Source organism: Podarcis filfolensis (assembly GCF_964270895.1).
Source record: "Podarcis filfolensis genome assembly, chromosome: 14".
NCBI lineage: Eukaryota > Metazoa > Chordata > Lepidosauria > Squamata > Lacertidae > Podarcis > Podarcis filfolensis.
The window spans coordinates 42,279,600-42,299,316 of record NC_139616.1 but is presented as its reverse complement, the minus strand read 5'-3'; the positions used below and the strand labels follow the sequence as shown (position 1 = coordinate 42,299,316).

The window sequence follows — 19,717 nt, the reverse complement described above, 5'->3', positions numbered from 1 at the left end:
GTTTGCTTTAGAAACCCGCCTACCTGTTGTTGAGTTAGAAGCTGATCTGCAACATTTTCATTTAATGATGTGATTCAAACACACCCTAAGGATTACAGGGCATCTGAGTCCAGTAGTATTGAAATTCACAATGGTGCTGAGTCAAAGACTCAGTTGTATTACCAATTTTCTCTTTCTTAAAAAAGAATAAAACAAGCATAGTTCATAATTCATGCCCTTATATGAGTTTACATTTTGTACAGTGCATAGGAGAATAAAATGTAAGTTGCTTATTAAAATATTAAATTGACCGATGCTCTTCTGCTGCACAGCTTTAATAATTCATAATGGCACTGGACTGAGATTTCCAGGTTTGATTTAAAGGGGGAAAATTTTCTAGTCCTTATGACTGTAATGCCAAGTTTGAAAATGTAATGGCAAACTGAAGCCCAAGCTCATTCTTTCTTCCTAACTTCTGGGAATTCTGGGAAGGCTGTAATTCTGGGAATTGCATGTTTGTTCCATTGCCTTTGAGATGGGAAACTGCATGTACAAACAAGTTGCTTGTATAGCTTTTTACTCCCACTACAGGCGACTGAGAACAAACATGGCTCATATTCGGTTCAACTTGACTGCCAGTTCAGATACAGAGGGTTCTTGGGTCCTGCAGGTGACTACTTGCAAATTGAACTTATTTGCACCTTGTTTGAAAGCAAGCCAGAAGAAGTTGAGTTCTGCGCTGGCTGGATACTTGATGCATTTATTGCCGTTGTTAAATATGTATCCTGCAGTTTTCAACAAAAATTCCTTCTCTCAGGGCAGCTAACAGCATGGTTATTTGTTAAGGAGGGCATTGCCTTGGACTACCTCAAATTGGATGTTGTCTGGCCTATGCTAAGCATGGATGTCCTTGTTGAGTGAGTGGTTACTCCACAACTTTAGCCCTGCTTTAAGTATCATCATATTCTGGATCCCTGCTTCCCCTTCTTGTGTACATGTGGTTATTGTGCAGGATCATCTGAGGAACAATGTTGGTATATGACACACAAGTGCCACGCCTCTTAACTGGGTCAGCTTGGTGTGCATCCAGTATTTCACTGTGGTTGGGGAACTGGATGTGGGAATAGTGTTGGGCCTCAGTCAAGATTCAAGTTCTAGGCAATGGGATCCCTCACGGGCTAAAAGTGAGTGTGGTCTGAAACAGGCAGAGGTCAGGTAGCAGTGAAAGGATCAAAGGGAGCAGGAGCGTAGACAGCCATCCCTACCATTTTAGGCAGTTGAATTTGGGGGCAACAAATAGTTGGTTATTTAATTTATTATTATTGTGTTTTTATTGCCAGGGGATAGCAAGAGGCACTTGTGAGATTTTCTGCCGCAGGTGCAAAAATAACTCAACTGGCCTTGAAAATCATGCAGCCTGATTGTGGAGGGGAGGATTTGCTGCTCCCCTTTAGGCAGCAAAGTGTCTTGGGTCAGCAGGGAGTCTCACTGTGCAAAAGATGAGTGCTGTAGGCTTAAGGAGCCAGCTCTGAGGCTGGGGCTTTATAGGACCTGGGACAGGTGGGTGCAGCAACCTACAAGGCAGTTCCAGAGTTAAGTTCTGCAGTGGACATTTGAGTGCTGGTGCCATAAGAGATAAGGCACTGGAACCTGAGTGCTGGGAAGCCCTAGTTCAAGTCACACATGTATGTATCTATGCACACCAATGCAACCTAGGTAGCAGAGGCTAAGCAAGAGAAGGGACAAAGGACCATTGGGACACCTGTTATTGATGAAGCCCAGATTCCCTTTGGTCATGTGAGCAGCCAAACCTTGTGGATAGGCAGGCTGGGTAAAAAAGAAGTCAGAATATTAAAATGAATTGCCGCTGACATTTTACTCTGTGTGTTTTATTTCACAGGGATGACTTTAATATTAAAGTACTTCAGGCTTTTGTTGAACTCCATGAGTTTGCTGATCTCAATCTTGTACAAGCCTTAAGGTGAGCACACTAAAAAAACCCTCTCTTACAACTTTTTCCTAAATATATTTGCAATTTTTAAGCAGAGGCCACAAAAATAACAGAATCTGCTCCCCCCAATGCCTCAATTTGGTGAGCAACACAAGTAACAGTGTGTGTGTGTGTGTGTGTGTGTGTGTGAGAGAGAGAGAGAGAGAGAGAGAGAGAGAGAGAGAGAGAGACTGAAATGTAAGGTTACGAATCATATAGCTAAAGAAAATAAGAATTCCAGGCCATGTTGATAAGTCACAGCAAATAGTGTTTGAGACTACCTTGACCTATTATGGTTTGAACCTTCACCACTGATAACACAATGTTACCCAAAACAGTAAATAACTCCTCTTTCAAGTTTTGCATGCTGTTAAATGAAGCATATAGGTTTTGTTGCCTAAATAATTCAAATAATAAATCAAATAATTTGTTTCATGGTGCATTTCAATAATGTATTTTGAAGGGTCAAAGGAGTGTTATAAGCAGAGCAGCATTGCTGGCAATAGTGTTAATGAACTCTGTCAGAACTCACCCAGGTGGAGATGAGTGATTACTCTAGTTGCCTTTGGACTTAATGTTAACCCATAGCATTACAGGAATGGTTGTGCAGTGAGGAAATTGCAAGCTTCTTTTTCCAATTAACTGTACTTTTGTGTTGTAGCCAAATCCTAAACCATGGTCAATCTTAGTTTACTAATGCAAGCCAATTTCATAAAAGTATGGTATGATATTGTTTAGTTTAGTAAGTCCTAGTTAGTACTAACTGTGGTTTGTTTGATTCAGATGTTATGAGTCATGACAAGATATGATTAGTCTAAAACAGAAGTGAAAGGTCCCAGAACTGTCCATGTGGCCACACCGGACAAGAGGGAAGGGAGGAACACATACCATGATGCTGGGTTGGGTGTAATATTAAGCCAGGAAGCATGGTTTTCTCCCACAATACACAAGTGGAGAGCCCTCTTGGGCATAGTCGTAGTAAACCATTAACTGTGGCTCATTGTAACACATGACTGGGGCATCTGATTAACGTAAGCTGCTAGGCTACCAATTTTATTTTGGAAAAAACTTGAAATCAGCACTGATCTACAGAGACATAGTGTTTGATAGTGTTGTAGCAAGAGATACTGTGGTGGGTGATATCTGACATGCAAGTTAATGTATATCTTTGCAGGCAGTTCCTGTGGAGTTTCAGGCTTCCGGGAGAGGCTCAAAAAATAGATCGCATGATGGAAGCTTTTGCTTCACGTTATTGCCTTTGTAACCCTGGAGTCTTTCAGTCTACAGGTTAGTGGTGATGGCTTTCCTAGCCTGTTTGTGTTTATTGTGTCAGTAATATTGGTTAAAAATTGGATGACAAGAAGCAAGCTAGAAACCTGTAACAATCTTGACTGGAGAGAGCACAAGAGTCCAAGCTCATTTCTCTGGCTCAGTGTCTCCACTGAGACCCATGGTTCCTCTCAAGAGACCCAAGTGGGAGAGGTGAACTGTTCATCTCTTTAGTCTAGCCTGCTTTGGAATGTTGTTTAATGGTAATTAAGTTACGGGAAATTGAGACTAATTTGTGAGTGGTTCAGGCATGCTCTTTTCTAAAAGCAGTAAATCTTCATCACTTTAGCTACCTCTTTTCTGGCATACATAAGAACTTTGGGTGGGTTCAAAGCTCCGGTTGCAAAGTGTGACTTATCACCATTGGGGTTTTGGGAGAAGAGAAGGGGCTTCTCATGTCCTTGCTTTCTTATTAATAACTAGCCATGGGCTGGTTTTATGAAGAGTAATCATTCCACTTTGATGTTGCATTTCAGATACATGCTATGTGCTATCCTTTGCAATCATTATGTTAAACACTAGTCTACACAACCACAATGTCAGAGACAAACCAACAGTGGAGCGGTTTATATCTATGAATCGAGGTATTAACGAGGGCGGGGACCTCCCCGAGGAACTGCTGCGGGTAAGCTGCTTTTACAACGGCAAGTGTGCCGACTTTCTGCTTTTGATGTGGGGCCAAGAAACAAGTGCATCAATTTTGGCACTGATCTCTTTGGGAACCAACACAGTAGGATTTATTATCATGTAACATTGGATCTCTGGAGAAATAATTCTCTCAGTAATGCTAGGTTGAGAATAGCTGGCTTGCCCCCAAGGACAGCAATCAGTCTTTAGGGACTGTGCTGGGAACTGAACTGGGGTTTCCCCAGTCTCCAGGTCCACCACGCCAGCCACTACTTTACACTTGCTTTTGTTCAGTTGTGTTTATACTTTATGCAGCATTTTGAACTAACTCTCTTGTGTGAGCAAGGGGCCATTAACTGTAATGTCCTCCACACATCTACATAACTGACATTGGTACATAAGAAGCTGAGTGAGACCTCTAGTCCATCTAGCTCAGAACTGCCTGTGCTGTGTGCAAGTGGCTCTCCAGAGTTTCTGGAAGTCCTAAAGTGGAAATGCCAGGGATTGAATCTGGGGCCTTTTTGCATGCAAGATGTGCTCTACTACGGAACCTTTCCTGGATAGGAGCTCCATCTCTGAAGATGAACAAATGCTTCCAACACAAATGGTTAACTGTACATTCACCTATCATGGTTGTTATGTGTTGACCAAGCTGGCCTCTGCTTCTTCCCTCACATTCAACTACCATAGTACCTCCTCTATGTCCTGCTGAATATGGAAAGATGTTTATGAGATATATATATATATATATATATATATATATATATATATATATATATATATAAAAAAAAAACGAGTGTGTATCTTGCAGGTAGATGCTTCTTCCTGCCGATTTCCAAAGTAGAACTACTATTTTCCAAGGAAAAATCTCATTAGCCTTTTTGCTTTCTCTAAAGTGGGTGATTCTCAAAGTGAGAGATTCATGCAAACCCATTTTGCCTGATTCAGGTGTTTCTTGGTGTGTTTTGAATGGTTGAACATGTTTACAGATTATTTAATTTCCAGTGCTTCCGTTTTTGCCTTTTTTGTGACCTACTGTTGAACAATTAACATAACTAGCACAATACATGCTTACCTTGCCCATGAAAAGTGCAAAATTATTTGCAAATATGACCGTGCAAATAGTTTCTCTGAAAATAATTGGTTTTAGTTTCTCTTTGAGGTGCTTTGACAGAACCTGCTGGCTGCACCTTGCAGCCCTGGCAGTGGTGTTAAACTTTTCCTCTCCTGTTTTCTTCCAGAATTTATACGAAAGCATTAAAAATGAGCCCTTTAAAATCCCAGAAGATGATGGGAATGATTTAACTCATACGTTTTTTAACCCAGACCGAGAAGGTTGGCTGCTGAAATTAGGTCAGTAAGTGGATAATTTCCCTGATACTTTATTTTGTGTATTAGCATGTGCTGCTTTTGTATCCCCCCCCGCCCCACTATTACGTTGAAAATTTAATGCAATGGAATCAGTATTAGTTTCTGCTCAAATATTGCCAACCACTTTACATAATTCTTTTGTCTTATTACTACTTTATTATCCTCCTACTTCACAACTTTGAGTGAAGTTTGATTTCCAGCTTCTTGGGGTTGAAAACCTCAGCCGAAACCGAGTCCCGGCTCTTTCTTTTGTAAAGGTAGCAGAATCTGATAGATTACAGGGTTGTTGTTGTTTAAAAAAAACTTTAAACCTTTTCCAATAATGCTGTTGTGTTGATTCACAATTAGGTTTTCTGTGCGGTCACACAAAAGAACACACCTCTCTCTTCCAAAGGTTATTCCTGTATGTCTTTAGTCCCCCCCCCCAAACCCTGGTACTTGTTTATTTCTGTTGGTTTGATTTTTGGCTATGATTTTTTAATGAGTGGTTTAAATGTGCCTTCTTGTTTTCCTTATGGCCTATGACCTATCACCTTTCTGTTCTGTGACTGGCTGTCTCTGCTTATTCTGCATTAGGAGGTACGTAACTGATGGCTTTCTATCCCCTCTCTCTTGTTCTGTTGCTCATTCTCTCTTTGATTTTACCCTCCCCGCCTTCCTCCTTGTCTTCCTCGTTGCTCAGTTTCCATTATTACAGCATTTGTGGGGTTACCATGCTTGTCACTTAATACCACTAACTTTAGTCTGGCGAAGCCAATGGGATTCTGCTCATGCATAAGAGCACAAATGTTAGCTGCTAGCTCACGTTTGAAATGCTCAACACTTAGCAGTTGACGACCTCGATATTCAGTACCAGTTCTGTGCAGCTTGATCCATATGGGATTGGTGAGCTATGTGCCCCCAATTTATTCATGTATGTATAAACAAACAAACATACCCTATCTGTTTTCCCAACAAAGTTTATTGTAACTTTCCCCTCTACCCTTGATGCCTCTGTGACAGGCTTGGACAGTTACAGAGAGGTACTGTAACCCTAAAAATAATCATGCAAAGACGTTAAGCAAAGACTTACCACAAAACTCTAAATTAGAGATTTTGGATTAGTAAGTAGAAACGGTTGTGGCTGCTTGTTTAGACACAGAGATGTCTACATGAATGGGAAAAGCAGTGTCGGTTCTGAAGAGAAGCTCTAGAATCATTTCGCAGGAAATAAATCCGAGAGGAAGGATTCTTTAGACAGTATCACACACAACCTTCATGTGCTTCAGAAATAGAATCGTTCTTGTAAGGAAACAGTATGTTAAGATGTTAGCACTTCTTTTCTTTTTTTGAATAAGTATTTCCATCTGAACTGTATAGTAAGTCCAGGAGCCTGTTTGTTCCGTGCACATTTTTATGTGTATGTTAAAGAGTTTATTTGAACAAAGCTGGAGACCTCCTGAGTCAGTAGGAACCTGAAACTTTTGGCAGCTGGTTGGTGTTTCAGGGCCAAAGTGTGCGGAGTCCATTCAGGCTCTTTTGAAATGTGAGGTAGCTTAGTTACGAATGTGGTCTTAATGAGACAGTCTCGCCAAAGATCAGGTTTTGTTTGGTCACCAGTGAATTTAGACTTTGCTTCTGCATTGTTTGTTTTAAAATGCTGATATAAAGGCCTAATCCCAACCAGGTTCAGAGGCAGCTTTGGGTTGTTGTTGAAAATAAGGTGCATTGAGACCCCCCTTGACACTTTTTCCATAAAGACTGGCCAGAAGTCTGATGTTTGTATTCTCCTAGTGTAAAGTTGCCTTGTAAGCAGGGGGGCCAACTTGAATAAAATATTGGGAAGGGGCGGGTAAGCCCTGCCCTGCATAATTGAACACAAGATGTAGTGCGCACACACTATTTGAAATGCAGTGCCCATCCACTTTGGGGGCCCCCAACCCCCAGCTGTTATAGGTCCTGGTCAAAGAATACACCATGCTTATTTTAAGAAGTTTAACATATAATCGCTTTATAATTGTTTAATCCTACTTCTTATCTTTCTTTACATAGATCAATCGCCTTCTATAAAGCATGACAGTGACTGTATTGGAGTGTGTGTGTTTGGAAGGAGACAGCAGACTGGGAAAAGCTAGCCAAAGATTTTCCTAGCAGCATCAGACTCTAGTTTATTTTGGGTTAGTTTGCAGGCATTGCATAAGGATTAATTGTGGGCCAAATGAGGGGGCGGTGGCTGTAATAAAATCCCTCCTTCTGCCCTTTCTAGTAGACATTCCAGCTGGACAAAGATCTCACAGGCGACAGATCCCGGGATGCAATTCTTCTGTACCAGAATTGTTTTTTCTTCTAATAACACTGTCTGCTGGCAATAGCTCAGCTAAACTGTCTAGTACTAAAGCATTTGTTGTACTTAGCTGAGGTCTGGCTTTAATATTTTCCTCTTGTGCTCAAGAGGTAAATATGTTAGCTTCTTGGGTTTATTTTTGGCCACTCTGAGGCTTTTACTGAAGATGAACTATTTTGCAGTGGGAATTAGAATGTGGAAGGGTGGGGCATCATCTGCCTTCTTTCTACTCTGCCAATTTCTGCACAAACTGGTGCCTTCCAGATGTTTGGGCCTTGGCTTGCCTGGACCTGATGGAGGGCACTAGGTTGATGATGCTTGTGATGTGTCAGTAATGATTCCCAAAGCCTTTTATTTTTCTTGTAAGGGAATGAGTCAACTACTGTACTTGTCCAAATTGGTGTCCTTTTTACCAGCAAGTTTTTTACCAACATTTTGTGGAAAGGTCCACTGTTCAGGATATGCTTTTACACAGACATGGTAGCTGTTAAATCCTACCTCATTTACCATCTTTTTTCATCATAACTCTTGGTGAAGCTTTTAGGTCTCCTTGATACAAGATACCTTTCTTTTTAATTTAACACCTACGAATGAAGGACATTGTTCATTTTTTCCGGTGCTCTAAAGTTTCACTTAGCTGCTTTTATTGATTTCCTTGTACAGTAATGTGACTTCTCTAATCTGCAAGGTGTGTATGTTTGTGTGTGTGATGTTTTATCCTTCCTGTTGACTCTTCTTTCCCTTTCCATTATTAACTGACCTTATGCTATGAATGGGGTACTACTACTACATATGATTTCCAGATGACCTGTCACTTGGTTTGCTTTAAATGTTTGCCTCTAGAATTATCCATTAATTTTATAACATGCTTGCTCTGTTTGTGGAGGGAAGACAGATTGCTTTGGGAGATGCTCCTTCTTTTCAGCTGTCAGAGTGAGGATGATAGGAAGGGAGAGCAACACCTTATGCCAGAATAGTCCCTGAAAAGCAGGACTTTTCTTGGGCTCCAGTTTAACTGCTTAGGTCCGCTCTGCTCTGTACATAAACACACCAAATTTGGCTTCCTTTTGTCTTTTACCTGCTTCATCTCCTCCCCTGTTATTTTTAATGATGGCTGTAGAGTGAGTAATGCTCAGGTTTCCTTCTTCTGAAAAAGAAGTCTGGACTCTCTATGTAGAGAGACATTAGAGAAACAGTGCGATTTATCTAAGTAGAGTATTATGAACATTGAAGCAGACTGGCTAAGGTGTCGGGCAATGGATCAAATGGAGTAGACTGGGCTCACAACTTGAGTGTCTTCTGCCAGATAACAAGAGCACAATAAGGAAATGTTACATTTTTCATGTCCTGGTGAACCCCAAGAATGCCAAGTTCTTCTCCAGCATTTTGGTTTTTGTATATTGGCTGATTCAGCCCTGGCATCCATTGACTTGACTGTTCTTGGATTCCATTGACTTGACTGTTCTCTGATTCCAAACCGAGATAAACATTTGCGAATGTTGGCTCTTTCCTGTTTGTTATCTGCATGCCACCACCTCTTGGCACTAGTTCAAGTTAGTAGTCTTTGCCATTAATTTTGAAGAGTAGTTTGATCAAATTTACTGTTAAGATGTAAGGATCAAGATGTGGTTTAACTTGTAGAGGCTCTTACGTTGAGTCAACATGCAGCGCACCACCAACTTGACTTCATCAAGTTCTGCATCTTAGCCTTCCTCTGTTTCTGCTCCTTGACCACACCCAACAGAAAAATGTTATTTTGACTTGTTAGGACTATGAAACATAGGCTTGCATGTGGTAGGAAACTAGAAATACACATGAATGGAATGTAAGAGCAGCACTGGGCTACGTCTGTGAGCCCTGTAATCCCTTTATGTGCTATAAGCCACCCAGAGTGCTGGGGAAACCTAGCTAGATGGGTGGGGTATAAATAATAAAATTATTATTATTATTGCTTTTGCTTTTAAAGTCATATTGGACATAATATAGCCTCTAACTTTAAGAGCTTACATTGCAGAGCAGTTTGAGAAAACTGCAGGATATCCAGCATATTCCTGTAATTGTTCTGCAGTTCAAGATCTTGTTTGTTTATTTTTACAATGTATTGTGCCAACAACAAGCTCAGAGAGACAAAGCCTTGTTGACCAAGGAAGAGCTGCAGATGCTTTTATAGCTGTGCCCTGGATTGAACAACCTGAGTCACTTAAAATGATTAATCCTTGGGTGAACTATACTGTTTAATGAGAGCCTGATGTTCACGGTGTTCAGTAATAAGATCAGCTGTGCTGAGAGTGAAGGCTAATGGGATTAAATAGCGGGTAAATGGATGAGGCACAGGAGGTGATGCAACTCCTAAAATCTCTTAACTGCAGAGATACAAAACCTTCAGAGTGAGAGCATCAAATCCATATCTGCATATGATTTCTTGTCTGAGGTCTGTTGATGTTTAGAACACAAAAGTACCAATATTATGGACCTTGTTATAACACATTTCTGAGGTTTTTCTCTCCTTATATTTGTATCACCTGTTGACCACAAAATAGGGGTGCTAAAATGTGAATGGTGTGTGTGTGTGTGTGTGTGTGTGTGTATAGAGAGAGAGAGAGAGAGAGAGAGAGAGAGAGAGAGAGAGAGAGTTTTCCCAGCCTTCCTCTCCATGTTTGTGTGCTGAGTGGTGTTTCTGTGATAATTGGTTAGCGATAAAACAGATTTGAGTTTGCAGTCCTATTATCAGTGAACTAATCTCTAATTAGAAGCATATAATCTTGTGAATTTACTCCTAATTCTATCGATTTACTGTACCTGATTAGGTTAGTTTATTTGTACCTAGTCACTCTACCCTCATGAAACAAAAGTTTTTACAGTATGAAAGTAATGAAAGCAACGTCAATAGAAGTTAACTCTGAGTCAAACAAACTCAAACATAAATATAAAATGCCAAATTTTCCTGGCCATTACATGTTCCCCTTTTTAGGAGGAAAAATAATTTACTTCCTTCAGATTAAGAAACTCGTGTAAGTAACTTGCGAGTCCAAAAATCAATCAGTCTCTCTTCCTTTCATGGCATTATCCAGTGAGCAACTTGTGCTTTTGGAAAGTGGGACACACAAGATGAATAAGAAATCTATCAGACAATGCCACCTTCTCTCTATCTCTTTCTGATGTGTGTGTTCTTAAGTGCAGAAAGTACAGTGACATTATGAGCAAGGTATAGTGGCTACTTGTGGTCCAATGTAGGGAAAAATGCATATCCCACCTCCACCCTCAAGCTGACTGTCAGTCCACCAAAATCCAGTTGGGTTGGGGTTTAATTAGTGGTGAGGAAAAGCCACTCTGCAAAGATTAATTTTGTTCTTTGATATTTGAGTGCAAAACTGTTGTACAAGCAACGTGCTTTCATGGGGTCTGATAGCTTGCCCATTAAGAATAAAAGTGCATATTGACTTACTGTCTGTAGAGCCCACTTTTCACATTTTAGGCAACCCAAATTTTATACATTTGTATTATCCACATATAACCCTCAAAAATATTAAAATGTTCACAGTTTAAATATCACAGGCACACTGGTTAAGTTGTAAGGTAGTGATTCGAAATAAAACCAGCAATACTGTAATCTAGACAACTGTTGGCATGCTTTGATACTGATTTTGTACAAGCAGGTTTCCTCTGCCTTCAATGAGAGCATAGAGACTGTATCCATCAAACAGATATATAGTTGGCAGTTTTGTAGTGCATCCTGTTTTAAAATAGTCAAGCACAATAAGAAAATTGGTGGCTGTGTATGTGAACTGGACTAGCCTGATAAAGCAAGTTTAGCTGCTCCTTTGATTATCTGAGCAAACTAGTTTTGATGCTGTGACAATGTTGTGATTTAGTGTTAGCTCCTATCTGACAATGAGCTTCCGGAGAAGAGCTCTACTACTTTTAACATATGCTGGAAAGGGAAGTTGGGGTCTTGGTGGTTCACCACTTCATGCTGAGTAAGATATATTTTGCGGTTTGAGGATGTCTTGTGTTCCTTTCAAAGACATGGCTAAATTATTGCACATTACATGTGCGTGTATGAAGAAAAATGGAAAAGGTGGTGATCTCTGATCAGCGCCCATTCAAGATGACTTTTGCATATTAAGCAAGAACTGCCCTTGCTTATTGGTGTGTGTGTGTGTGTGTGTGTGTGCAGCCTGATCCTACATGAAAGTACTTTGGTCACTAGGTCTTACCACCAAGTAATGGTGTATAGCCTGTTCGCTGTAAGAGACTAACAGTGGAATCGTATGCATGTTTGCAAAGAAGAAGAGGTGCCATCTTGTGCCCCAGACTGGGGGGGTGGTGCTTGTGATGTCATTATGCACAACGTTGCATCATCAGGAGGAGGCCGAGCACAGAGCACAGGGCAGTGTAGTTCAGTGGCTGGCTTCTCCTGAGTGCAAGAGAGGAAGCTGCACCACACTGGACTCCCCTATCAGCCTCCTCCTGCAATGTCATTCATGTGTTGCATGTATGATGTCACACAAGCGCAACACGCATTGTCAGGAGGCGGCTGATCAGGGAACACAACACAGTGCGGCTTCCTCTCTCATGCTCAGGAGCAGCCAACCATTGAACCGTGCCACTCTCGGCCTCCTCTGCCCCCTCAACATCAAGGAGGCTCAGCTTCCTGCCAGCAAATACTGAGGTGGCCACAAACCCCTCTGCCCCTAGGAGTTGGCACACCTGCAAAAAAGTAAGTCTTAGTGTTCAGTGAGGCATCTTCAGAGACAAGCATGTGTAGGGTTGTAGCTTTGTTGTAGTATCAGGCTGTAATATATTGTAGTAAAAATACAGTGGTAGCTTGGGTTACATACGCTTCAGGTTACAGACTCCACTAACCCAGAAATAGTACCTCGGGTTAAGAACTTTGCTTCAGGATGAGAACAGAAATCGTGCTCCAGCGGTGCAGCGGCAGCAGGAGGCCCCATTAGCTAAAGTGGTGCTTCAGGTTAAGAAGTTTCAGGTTAAGAACGGACCTCCGGAATGAATTAAGTACTTAACCCGAGGTACCACTGTACTGGGCTTTTTTTGGATGAAAAAATATAAATTTGATAAATAAATTTAAGGGGTGTTTTTTAAAGTTGTCTATTGGGTGTATTGTTTTGAGCATTTTGTGAAGCAGCTTATACATCCTGAAAAGGAACACATACATAATTTTTTTGAGCCACTTCAAATGTTTGGGAATACAGTGATTCTTCATATGGAATTTAAACTAATTACTCTTTCATATATCTTCAAAAGCTGATCTGAATGGGAAGAATTCCTCTGTTTCTTAAAGAGGAATATGAAAAACTGTCTCTAATTCCTCTTCCCCATCCCTCCACCCTTGCACAGGTGCCTGGATCACACATACTCATTCACATGGCCATCAGGTGTACTCACAGAACAGCATATGTTACTGCCAGGCTGAATGTCTGAGCTGGCACCATTTGCTGAAGTGGAAACTGTTCTGTTTGAAGATCATATCCCTGAGAGGTGATAGGATAGCCATCTTGAAATACATTCACATGGAAGATGGAGGAAGCTTTTTTCCTGCTGCTCCAGAGAGTAGAATCTGAACCCATGGATTCAAATCACAAGAAAGGAGATTCTGACTAAATATTAGGAAGAACTTTTTGACATAAGAGCTGTTTGATCATGGAATGGACTACTTTGGAAGTGGGTGGACTCTCCTTTCATTGGAGGCTTTTAAACATAGGCTGGATGACTTATCTGTCAGGGATTCTTGAGCTGCGATTCCTGCACTGAAAGGGATTGAACTAGATGGCCCTTGGGGTCCCTTCCAGCTCTTCAGTTCTATGATTCTGTTATCTGTTCTGTTCTGCTGATTCTACATTGAGAATGAATTAGAAATGTAGAGAATGTGTACAGTGGTACCTCTGGATACGAATGCTTATGGTTGCACACACGTTGGGTGTGCTAACCCGGAAGTAGTTGCTCCCGGATGCAAACTTTGCCCCGGGATGCAAGCAGAAATTGTGCGCCAGAGGTGTGCATGCGCAGCGGTAGATGCTCTTTCGCTAATGGCGCCTCATGTTAAGAAAAGTTTCAGGATAAGAATGGATCTCCAGAACGAATTAGGTTCGTAACCAGAGGTTCCACTGTACTTGTTTTCCCCCCTTTTGGTAAGAAAGGGTTTTGATTGGGGTTGGAGGGGGGAAAGGGACAAGAATTTCCATTTCAGATGCAGTGGGGAAGATGGCATTCCAACACCATCACCCTGTAATATCAAAAGGATATTCCCAATAACCCCTTACATTCATTCAACCTTGACTCATATGTTTGCTTTCACCGAAGCCTGTCTTTTGACAAGCCTAACCATTTAATGAAGTAACAAGTTAACCCAATTCCTGTTTGTCTGCCACACAGAAGCTTGGCATGATCTGGTGTAACTTGAAGGTGCTTTATGTCTTTACAGGCGGAAGAGTGAAAACATGGAAAAGGAGATGGTTTATACTGACAGATAATTGCCTATATTATTTTGAATACACAACAGTGAGTATGCTAGGTTGCAAATCATAATGTCACTTCTTCCAAGCGCAAGCTCGGGGCTGTTTACTGAGCACTGTCTTTCCTGGACTTGTAGGACAAAGAACCCAGAGGAATTATCCCTTTGGAAAATCTCAGCATAAGAGAAGTTGAGGATCCGAGAAAACCGGTAAGGCCTTCTCCTTCTTCATGAGATACCATTCTGACAGGAACCTCTGCTTTGTAAACACAGGAAAAATCCAGATGAGCTGCATAAGAGCACGGCTTTGATCTTAATCAGCTCCTGTTCGTTTCAATAGTGATAGTACTGGAGGCGTCCTTGGTGGAATGCTTCTCTAATATGATGTCCTCTTAAATGAAACTCATTATTTTGTACTATAATCCAACCTTATAGCAAATTTATAATTCTGTGCAACTCTGCCTTTCTGTTTAAAGATTTGGAAAAACACTAAATTAGAGAGAGAGAATTGCACATATGCCGTAAGAAGCCCTTGACCAGAACAGGCTGGATAGGACAAGAGAAATGACATAAAGATAACAAAAAACCAGGGTTGGTCTAATATAAATAAAGCATAGAATATTTGCTGGGGGAAAGCCTTATTTGGTGTCTCAGTAAAGTGAAGAAACCGTATCCCCAGATTAGCAACAGCAACAAAAAAATCCCTAGGCTAGTCTGATTCTTGCTTACTCTTAATTAGTGATACTTTTCCCGTGTTTGGGATGTGCCAAACTTCCAGACACTGCTTTTAATACCCATTTTGCAGTTTGTTTTCAAACTCAGTTTCAAAGACTGGAGCTGCTCTTACGTCTTTTTCAATTCATTATATATCATTTCCCAGTAAGCTTTTAACCTTACTGCAAGACTACCCCATATGTGTTTCTGTTTCCCTAGAATTGCTTTGAGTTGTATAATCCCAGCCATAAAGGACAAGTCATTAAAGCTTGTAAGACGGAAGCAGATGGCAGAGTGGTAGAAGGCAACCATGTGGTTTACAGGATATCTGCCCCCACCCCTGAAGAAAAAGAAGAATGGATCAAGTCAATCAAGTGAGTTCTCTCTCTAATACAGAAGTGCAACTTTCACCTAAAGCAGTGGTTCCCAATTAGCTAAGTACTGCAAACTACCTCTTTCTCAAAAGCCAAGCCGTGGAGCCCTACTATTGCAAATGTTGATATTTTTGGTGTAGTTACATGAATAGTGCCACTTTGCCCTCCAAGATGTCCCAGAGCAAAACTGGGCCACGCTGCTGTGCGAGTCACAAGACCTGCGCAAAAGCATGATGCCCCCAAAAGGCATGTTTTAATTTTTCTCAGCCTCTTTTCTCTTTTGCAAGGAACTGTAATATTCTCAAAATGGGATTCCTCAGCTTAGGGATGTCTTTTTATATTAAGCAAAATAAAATAAAATATGATTTAGCTTAGCCTCTGAAACAGTAATGGCTTCTGTTTGACTGGAAAGCCAGAATAAGAGACCATTGCTTTACATAGTTTTGTGGATGATGGTTTGTGCTCACTTTGATTTGGTGAGAGGCCTGATTTGATAGATCCTAGTTACAGCTGTTTCTGGAGGCTGCTGCACCATAGATATGGTGAGCAGATAGAACGTGAAAGCAGACAAGTAAGTAGCTTTAATCTAAACCATGGTTTGCCTGTATACATGATTTGGGTTCTAAACTGTGGTTAGCACAAACCATGATGTCTAAAACAAATCTCTTTGGAAATTTGTCAGTGTGGCTAGCAAAATGTGCATATGTAAAAACTAATTCACATCTCCTGTTCCCTTAGGGCAAGTATCAGCAAGGATCCCTTTTATGATATGCTGGCAACGAGAAAAAGAAGAATTGCTAATAAAAAATAGCACTAACAGGGGACTCTTGTGGATCTGCCTTAGCCAAATTGCTAGTACATTATAAAGGCAAGGTAAAGTTCCAAGAAAACAAGACTTGTATTGGAAATGTAGTCACTTTCCTGCAGCATCTACCTTCTCTTTGCCCATTTATAATATTCCATGAGATGCTGGAAGACGTTTCAAGCACATGGATCTATGTGAACTGAAAATTTGGAAACCTTATGTGCCGTTTTGTGTGTGGCAATGTGTGTCATTGAACCAGGAGGTGATGGTATGTAATCTGTCCCTCTCCTGTTTTGGGGAGCCTGTGTTCTGGATTGTGACCCGCTGCTGAATCTAGTATTCACAGCTAGCAGATTACTCTTCTTTCTGGGTATGCAGAAGTACTTTTCTCTCCCTTGTTCAAGCCTTCCCTTCCCTTCGCAATGCAGGAGTTTGAGCCCTGATTCAGCTCACATCCGGTCTCTGGTGCTTTCATTTAGAATCCCCATCCTCCAGCTTATGGAGAGATAGGAAGGTTACACTGAAAAAGAAACAACCGCCACAAGCCTGGCAGCTATATGATTAAGAGGCCTCCCTCTCATAAACAGATGGTCGTGCACTGAAAACATGAAGTTCTCGAAGATGAAAAGGTTACAAAAATGAGTTTTGGCAGTATCTGTGTAGCTTATCTTTGGTTTTTGGATGCTTTGGAGATGTGTGGCATTGCCTCTCCAAGTGTTAGCCTGAAAAGCCTTTCCCAGGTCTCAGTTCCGTCTGGTAACATTCAGCATCATCTTATATTTGTGTAAGGATGTACTAATAATGGTTTGCAGGGCTCCAAAGTTATTCAAAAACACCAGCTTTAATTGTTCTCTTTATTTATTGCCACACAGGAAAATCGAGCAAGATTTTTTTTTTTTTAAATGGGAGCAAGCCAAAAAAGAGAGAGTATATGTTTGTATGTGTAAAATATTAGTTATCCACTGTTAGTAGAGTGCGCAGAATTGCCTGAATCCTTGCTGGGCTTTGCATCTTTCTTAATGAAGATGTGTGCATATAGCTGGTTGGGATAGCCAACTGAGGATGATACAGTTTGGATGATCATTCGAGTTTTCATAAGCCATAGTTTATGAAGCTGGCTCCAAGCCCTCCCCACTTTTCACATTCTCCTGTTATGTGCCAGCTTCCTGTGAAGATTCTGGTTTCTGTTAAACCAGAGTCCCCTGTTGCATCTGAACTCTGGCTTAACGTTGGTTAACAAACCAGGACAATAAGCCAGGATCAACTCCTCTGCTGGGTGTGCAGGAGAACAGGGGATGGTGGGTCCTGCTAGCCTGGGACATGTTCAAGATTTGTGCTAAAGCACAGGTAAACATGACATGCCAAAATGACCGCTCTGTATGGTTTGAGGATAAGAAGACCCAGATTTGATTCCATTGTACTTCCAAGTACAACCAATAAATAACAGGAATAGGAAATTTGTCTGCAGTGATACCTTGGAGCTTTGAAATCACCTGTCAGTCAGGGATTGCATTTTTGTTTTAGTAAGCATAAAGCAAAAGCCTTAAGATACTGTTTGTATATTGTATGATACTGTTGGTTTATTGTATGTATGTAATTAATATCTGCAATATTCATAGGAGGAAAGCATTGGCCTGTGCAAGCAGCCACTGCTGTCCTCTCAGGTGGCAGCATTGCTTATGGTTAGAGCTGTAGATATTATGGGAGGTGTAAAAACTTGATGGGGAAGGTGTTACAGGATCAGCACTGCAGCCTCATGAGGAGAATCTGAATATAAATAGCACAGTGGCTCTAGAAGATAATGGAGGCAGCCTTCTATAGGGTGAATTAAGATATTTTTATTTAGATGTTTCTGTTTGCTGAACTCTGAAATTAGATGTAGATTTGCAGAATCATGACCAGCGGCCATTCTAGCTGGGACTGATGGGAGGTTGGAGTTCAACACCACCTGGAGGACCCATAGCTTTGCAGCATTTCACCCTAAGATTGTGGGCAATTATTATTTTTTAAATATTTTACAGAACTCTGATCCATAGTCTGGTCTGGCTTTACGCTTCCCTGGTTTCAGTTTGTCACATGTAATCCCTCAGTGAATGTGTTGAAATTACTGACATTTCTAACCCATCTAATTAGCAACCCTGTTTGCAAATACTGTGTAAATGGAGTAATTGCAGTGTTCCATGAGCTTCTTGTCCAAGTGGAAAATAACACACTTCTTAAGGGTAGAGAATGTTTGCATGGCTGCAGATGTTCTTATGTAACTGAATGATTAGGGATTGAAATTGGGCCAAACCTTTTTGCTTGCCTGTTGAGGCCAGTGAAAGAAAATTACCTAATTTGCAGGTACAGCTTTCCATATAGGTGCAATTTTCCAGTATTTTTCAAATACTGGAATCACTTTCAAAATGAAGTTTTATTTTTATCTATTAATTCCCTCAAATTTGTTAGTAGAATGCCTGGGGGCAGGGCAAGTTATGAAAATGTCTAATTTTAATATAGTTATAGTTATTGGTACCCTACCTTGCCAAAAAACATTTGCTGAATAGCGATTTAACCAACAGTGGAAAAAAATTCTTTTCTGCCTGCATTTTGGACAGATTACTGGAAGGCTTTTGTATATTTGGGAAATTCTTTGGGGAGATTGCGCAAATTTTTTTTTATCCTTTACCGAGAGATTGTAAATACTAATTGTCAGGGCTGCCCAAGGTCCCAGCTCACAAAGGACCAACGCTGCTTCGTTGTTAAGTACAAAAGTCTTTATTGAAGTTCAGTTTCACTTCCAGAGCCGCAGCGCGCAGCTCTACGTCTCAACTTTTAGAGCGCTGATGCTCCGTCTGAGTCTCCTCCCCCCTGACACCAATTTAAGATTCTAGCCTTACTCCACCTCTTCCTCAGTTCCTTCCGCCTCTGGTTCCGCCTGGCCGTTGGGGTCTCACCCTTTCTAGCCTCTTCTGACGCTGAGTCCCCTGAGCCTTCCCCCTCCGTCCGGCGGGCTTTAGGAGCTGGTTCCCCATCCGGGTCTCCTGCTGTTCCCCGCGCCTGTACATTTGAACTTGGCGCGCGCGCCCAGCCGGTAACTTTCCTCCTGACCGTTTCACTGCTGCTGCTGTCACTGCTTCCCCCTCTGGGGGGGCTAGCTGCAACTGACCTCCCCTCCGTTGGAGGCGTGGTCAGCCCTGACTCACTCTCTCTCCCCGCTGGAGGAGACGCTGGCCCTGACACATGTGACTCTTCCCCCCCCACTACGCTCTGGTGGGGAAACTGGTCCCAATCCCCCACTGCTGCTTTGGGGTTCCCCTCTGTCTCCTTGTTTCTGGTGCGTCCCCCCTGGGACCCCCCTTGCCCTGACCATCGGCGCCCCCTTCTGGGAATCTTCTGATTCGCTGGAGAAGCTCAAGGAATCTCTCGGGCCACTGTCATACTCCCCTACGCTGCCCTCGGATTCTTCCCCTTCGCTCTCCATTTCCTCTCTCCCCAGAGCTCCTGCTCCTGAGTCCCTGACACTAATTTTGTTCCAAATCTCCTTAGGCAGATTTGTTCCAAAGACCTTTTCCCATTCCTGAACATATCCGAGCCTTTACTTCTGCTATTATCCAGCATACTTTGGCTAAGTCTTTTGAGTTCTTCCAAGGCTAATCTCTCAGATTGTGTAACTTGCCTCAATTCTGTTCCTCAAACTGCTTGAGTTTCTTTATCATATATTTAAAGGATGCATTATTTCAAAGCTTTT

At 41.6% G+C, this 19,717-nt stretch overlaps 1 protein-coding gene and 1 long non-coding RNA gene across 2 annotated transcripts in view; one reads left to right on the top strand and one right to left on the bottom strand.

Moving 5' to 3' along the window:
* CYTH3 (cytohesin 3) overlaps positions 1-15,999 on the top strand; it is a 63,841-nt gene extending 47,842 nt beyond the window's left edge. Inside the window, exons 6-13 of the mRNA XM_083585326.1 lie at positions 1,880-1,960; positions 3,144-3,256; positions 3,775-3,923; positions 5,167-5,278; positions 14,065-14,141; positions 14,233-14,304; positions 15,028-15,182; positions 15,921-15,999. Of these exons, the coding sequence (XP_083441452.1) occupies positions 1,880-1,960; positions 3,144-3,256; positions 3,775-3,923; positions 5,167-5,278; positions 14,065-14,141; positions 14,233-14,304; positions 15,028-15,182; positions 15,921-15,993 (832 nt within the window). The 3' untranslated portion in view covers positions 15,994-15,999. The remainder of the gene's footprint in view (positions 1-1,879; positions 1,961-3,143; positions 3,257-3,774; positions 3,924-5,166; positions 5,279-14,064; positions 14,142-14,232; positions 14,305-15,027; positions 15,183-15,920) is intronic.
* Positions 16,000-16,838: 839 nt separating this feature from the next.
* LOC310749031 lies at positions 16,839-19,594 on the bottom strand. The gene is made up of 2 exons (XR_014541443.1): positions 19,490-19,594; positions 16,839-18,671 (listed from the first exon to the last, which is right to left on the bottom strand). It is a non-coding gene; the product is annotated as an uncharacterized lncRNA (long non-coding RNA).
* Between the last annotated feature and the right edge of the window lie 123 nt (positions 19,595-19,717).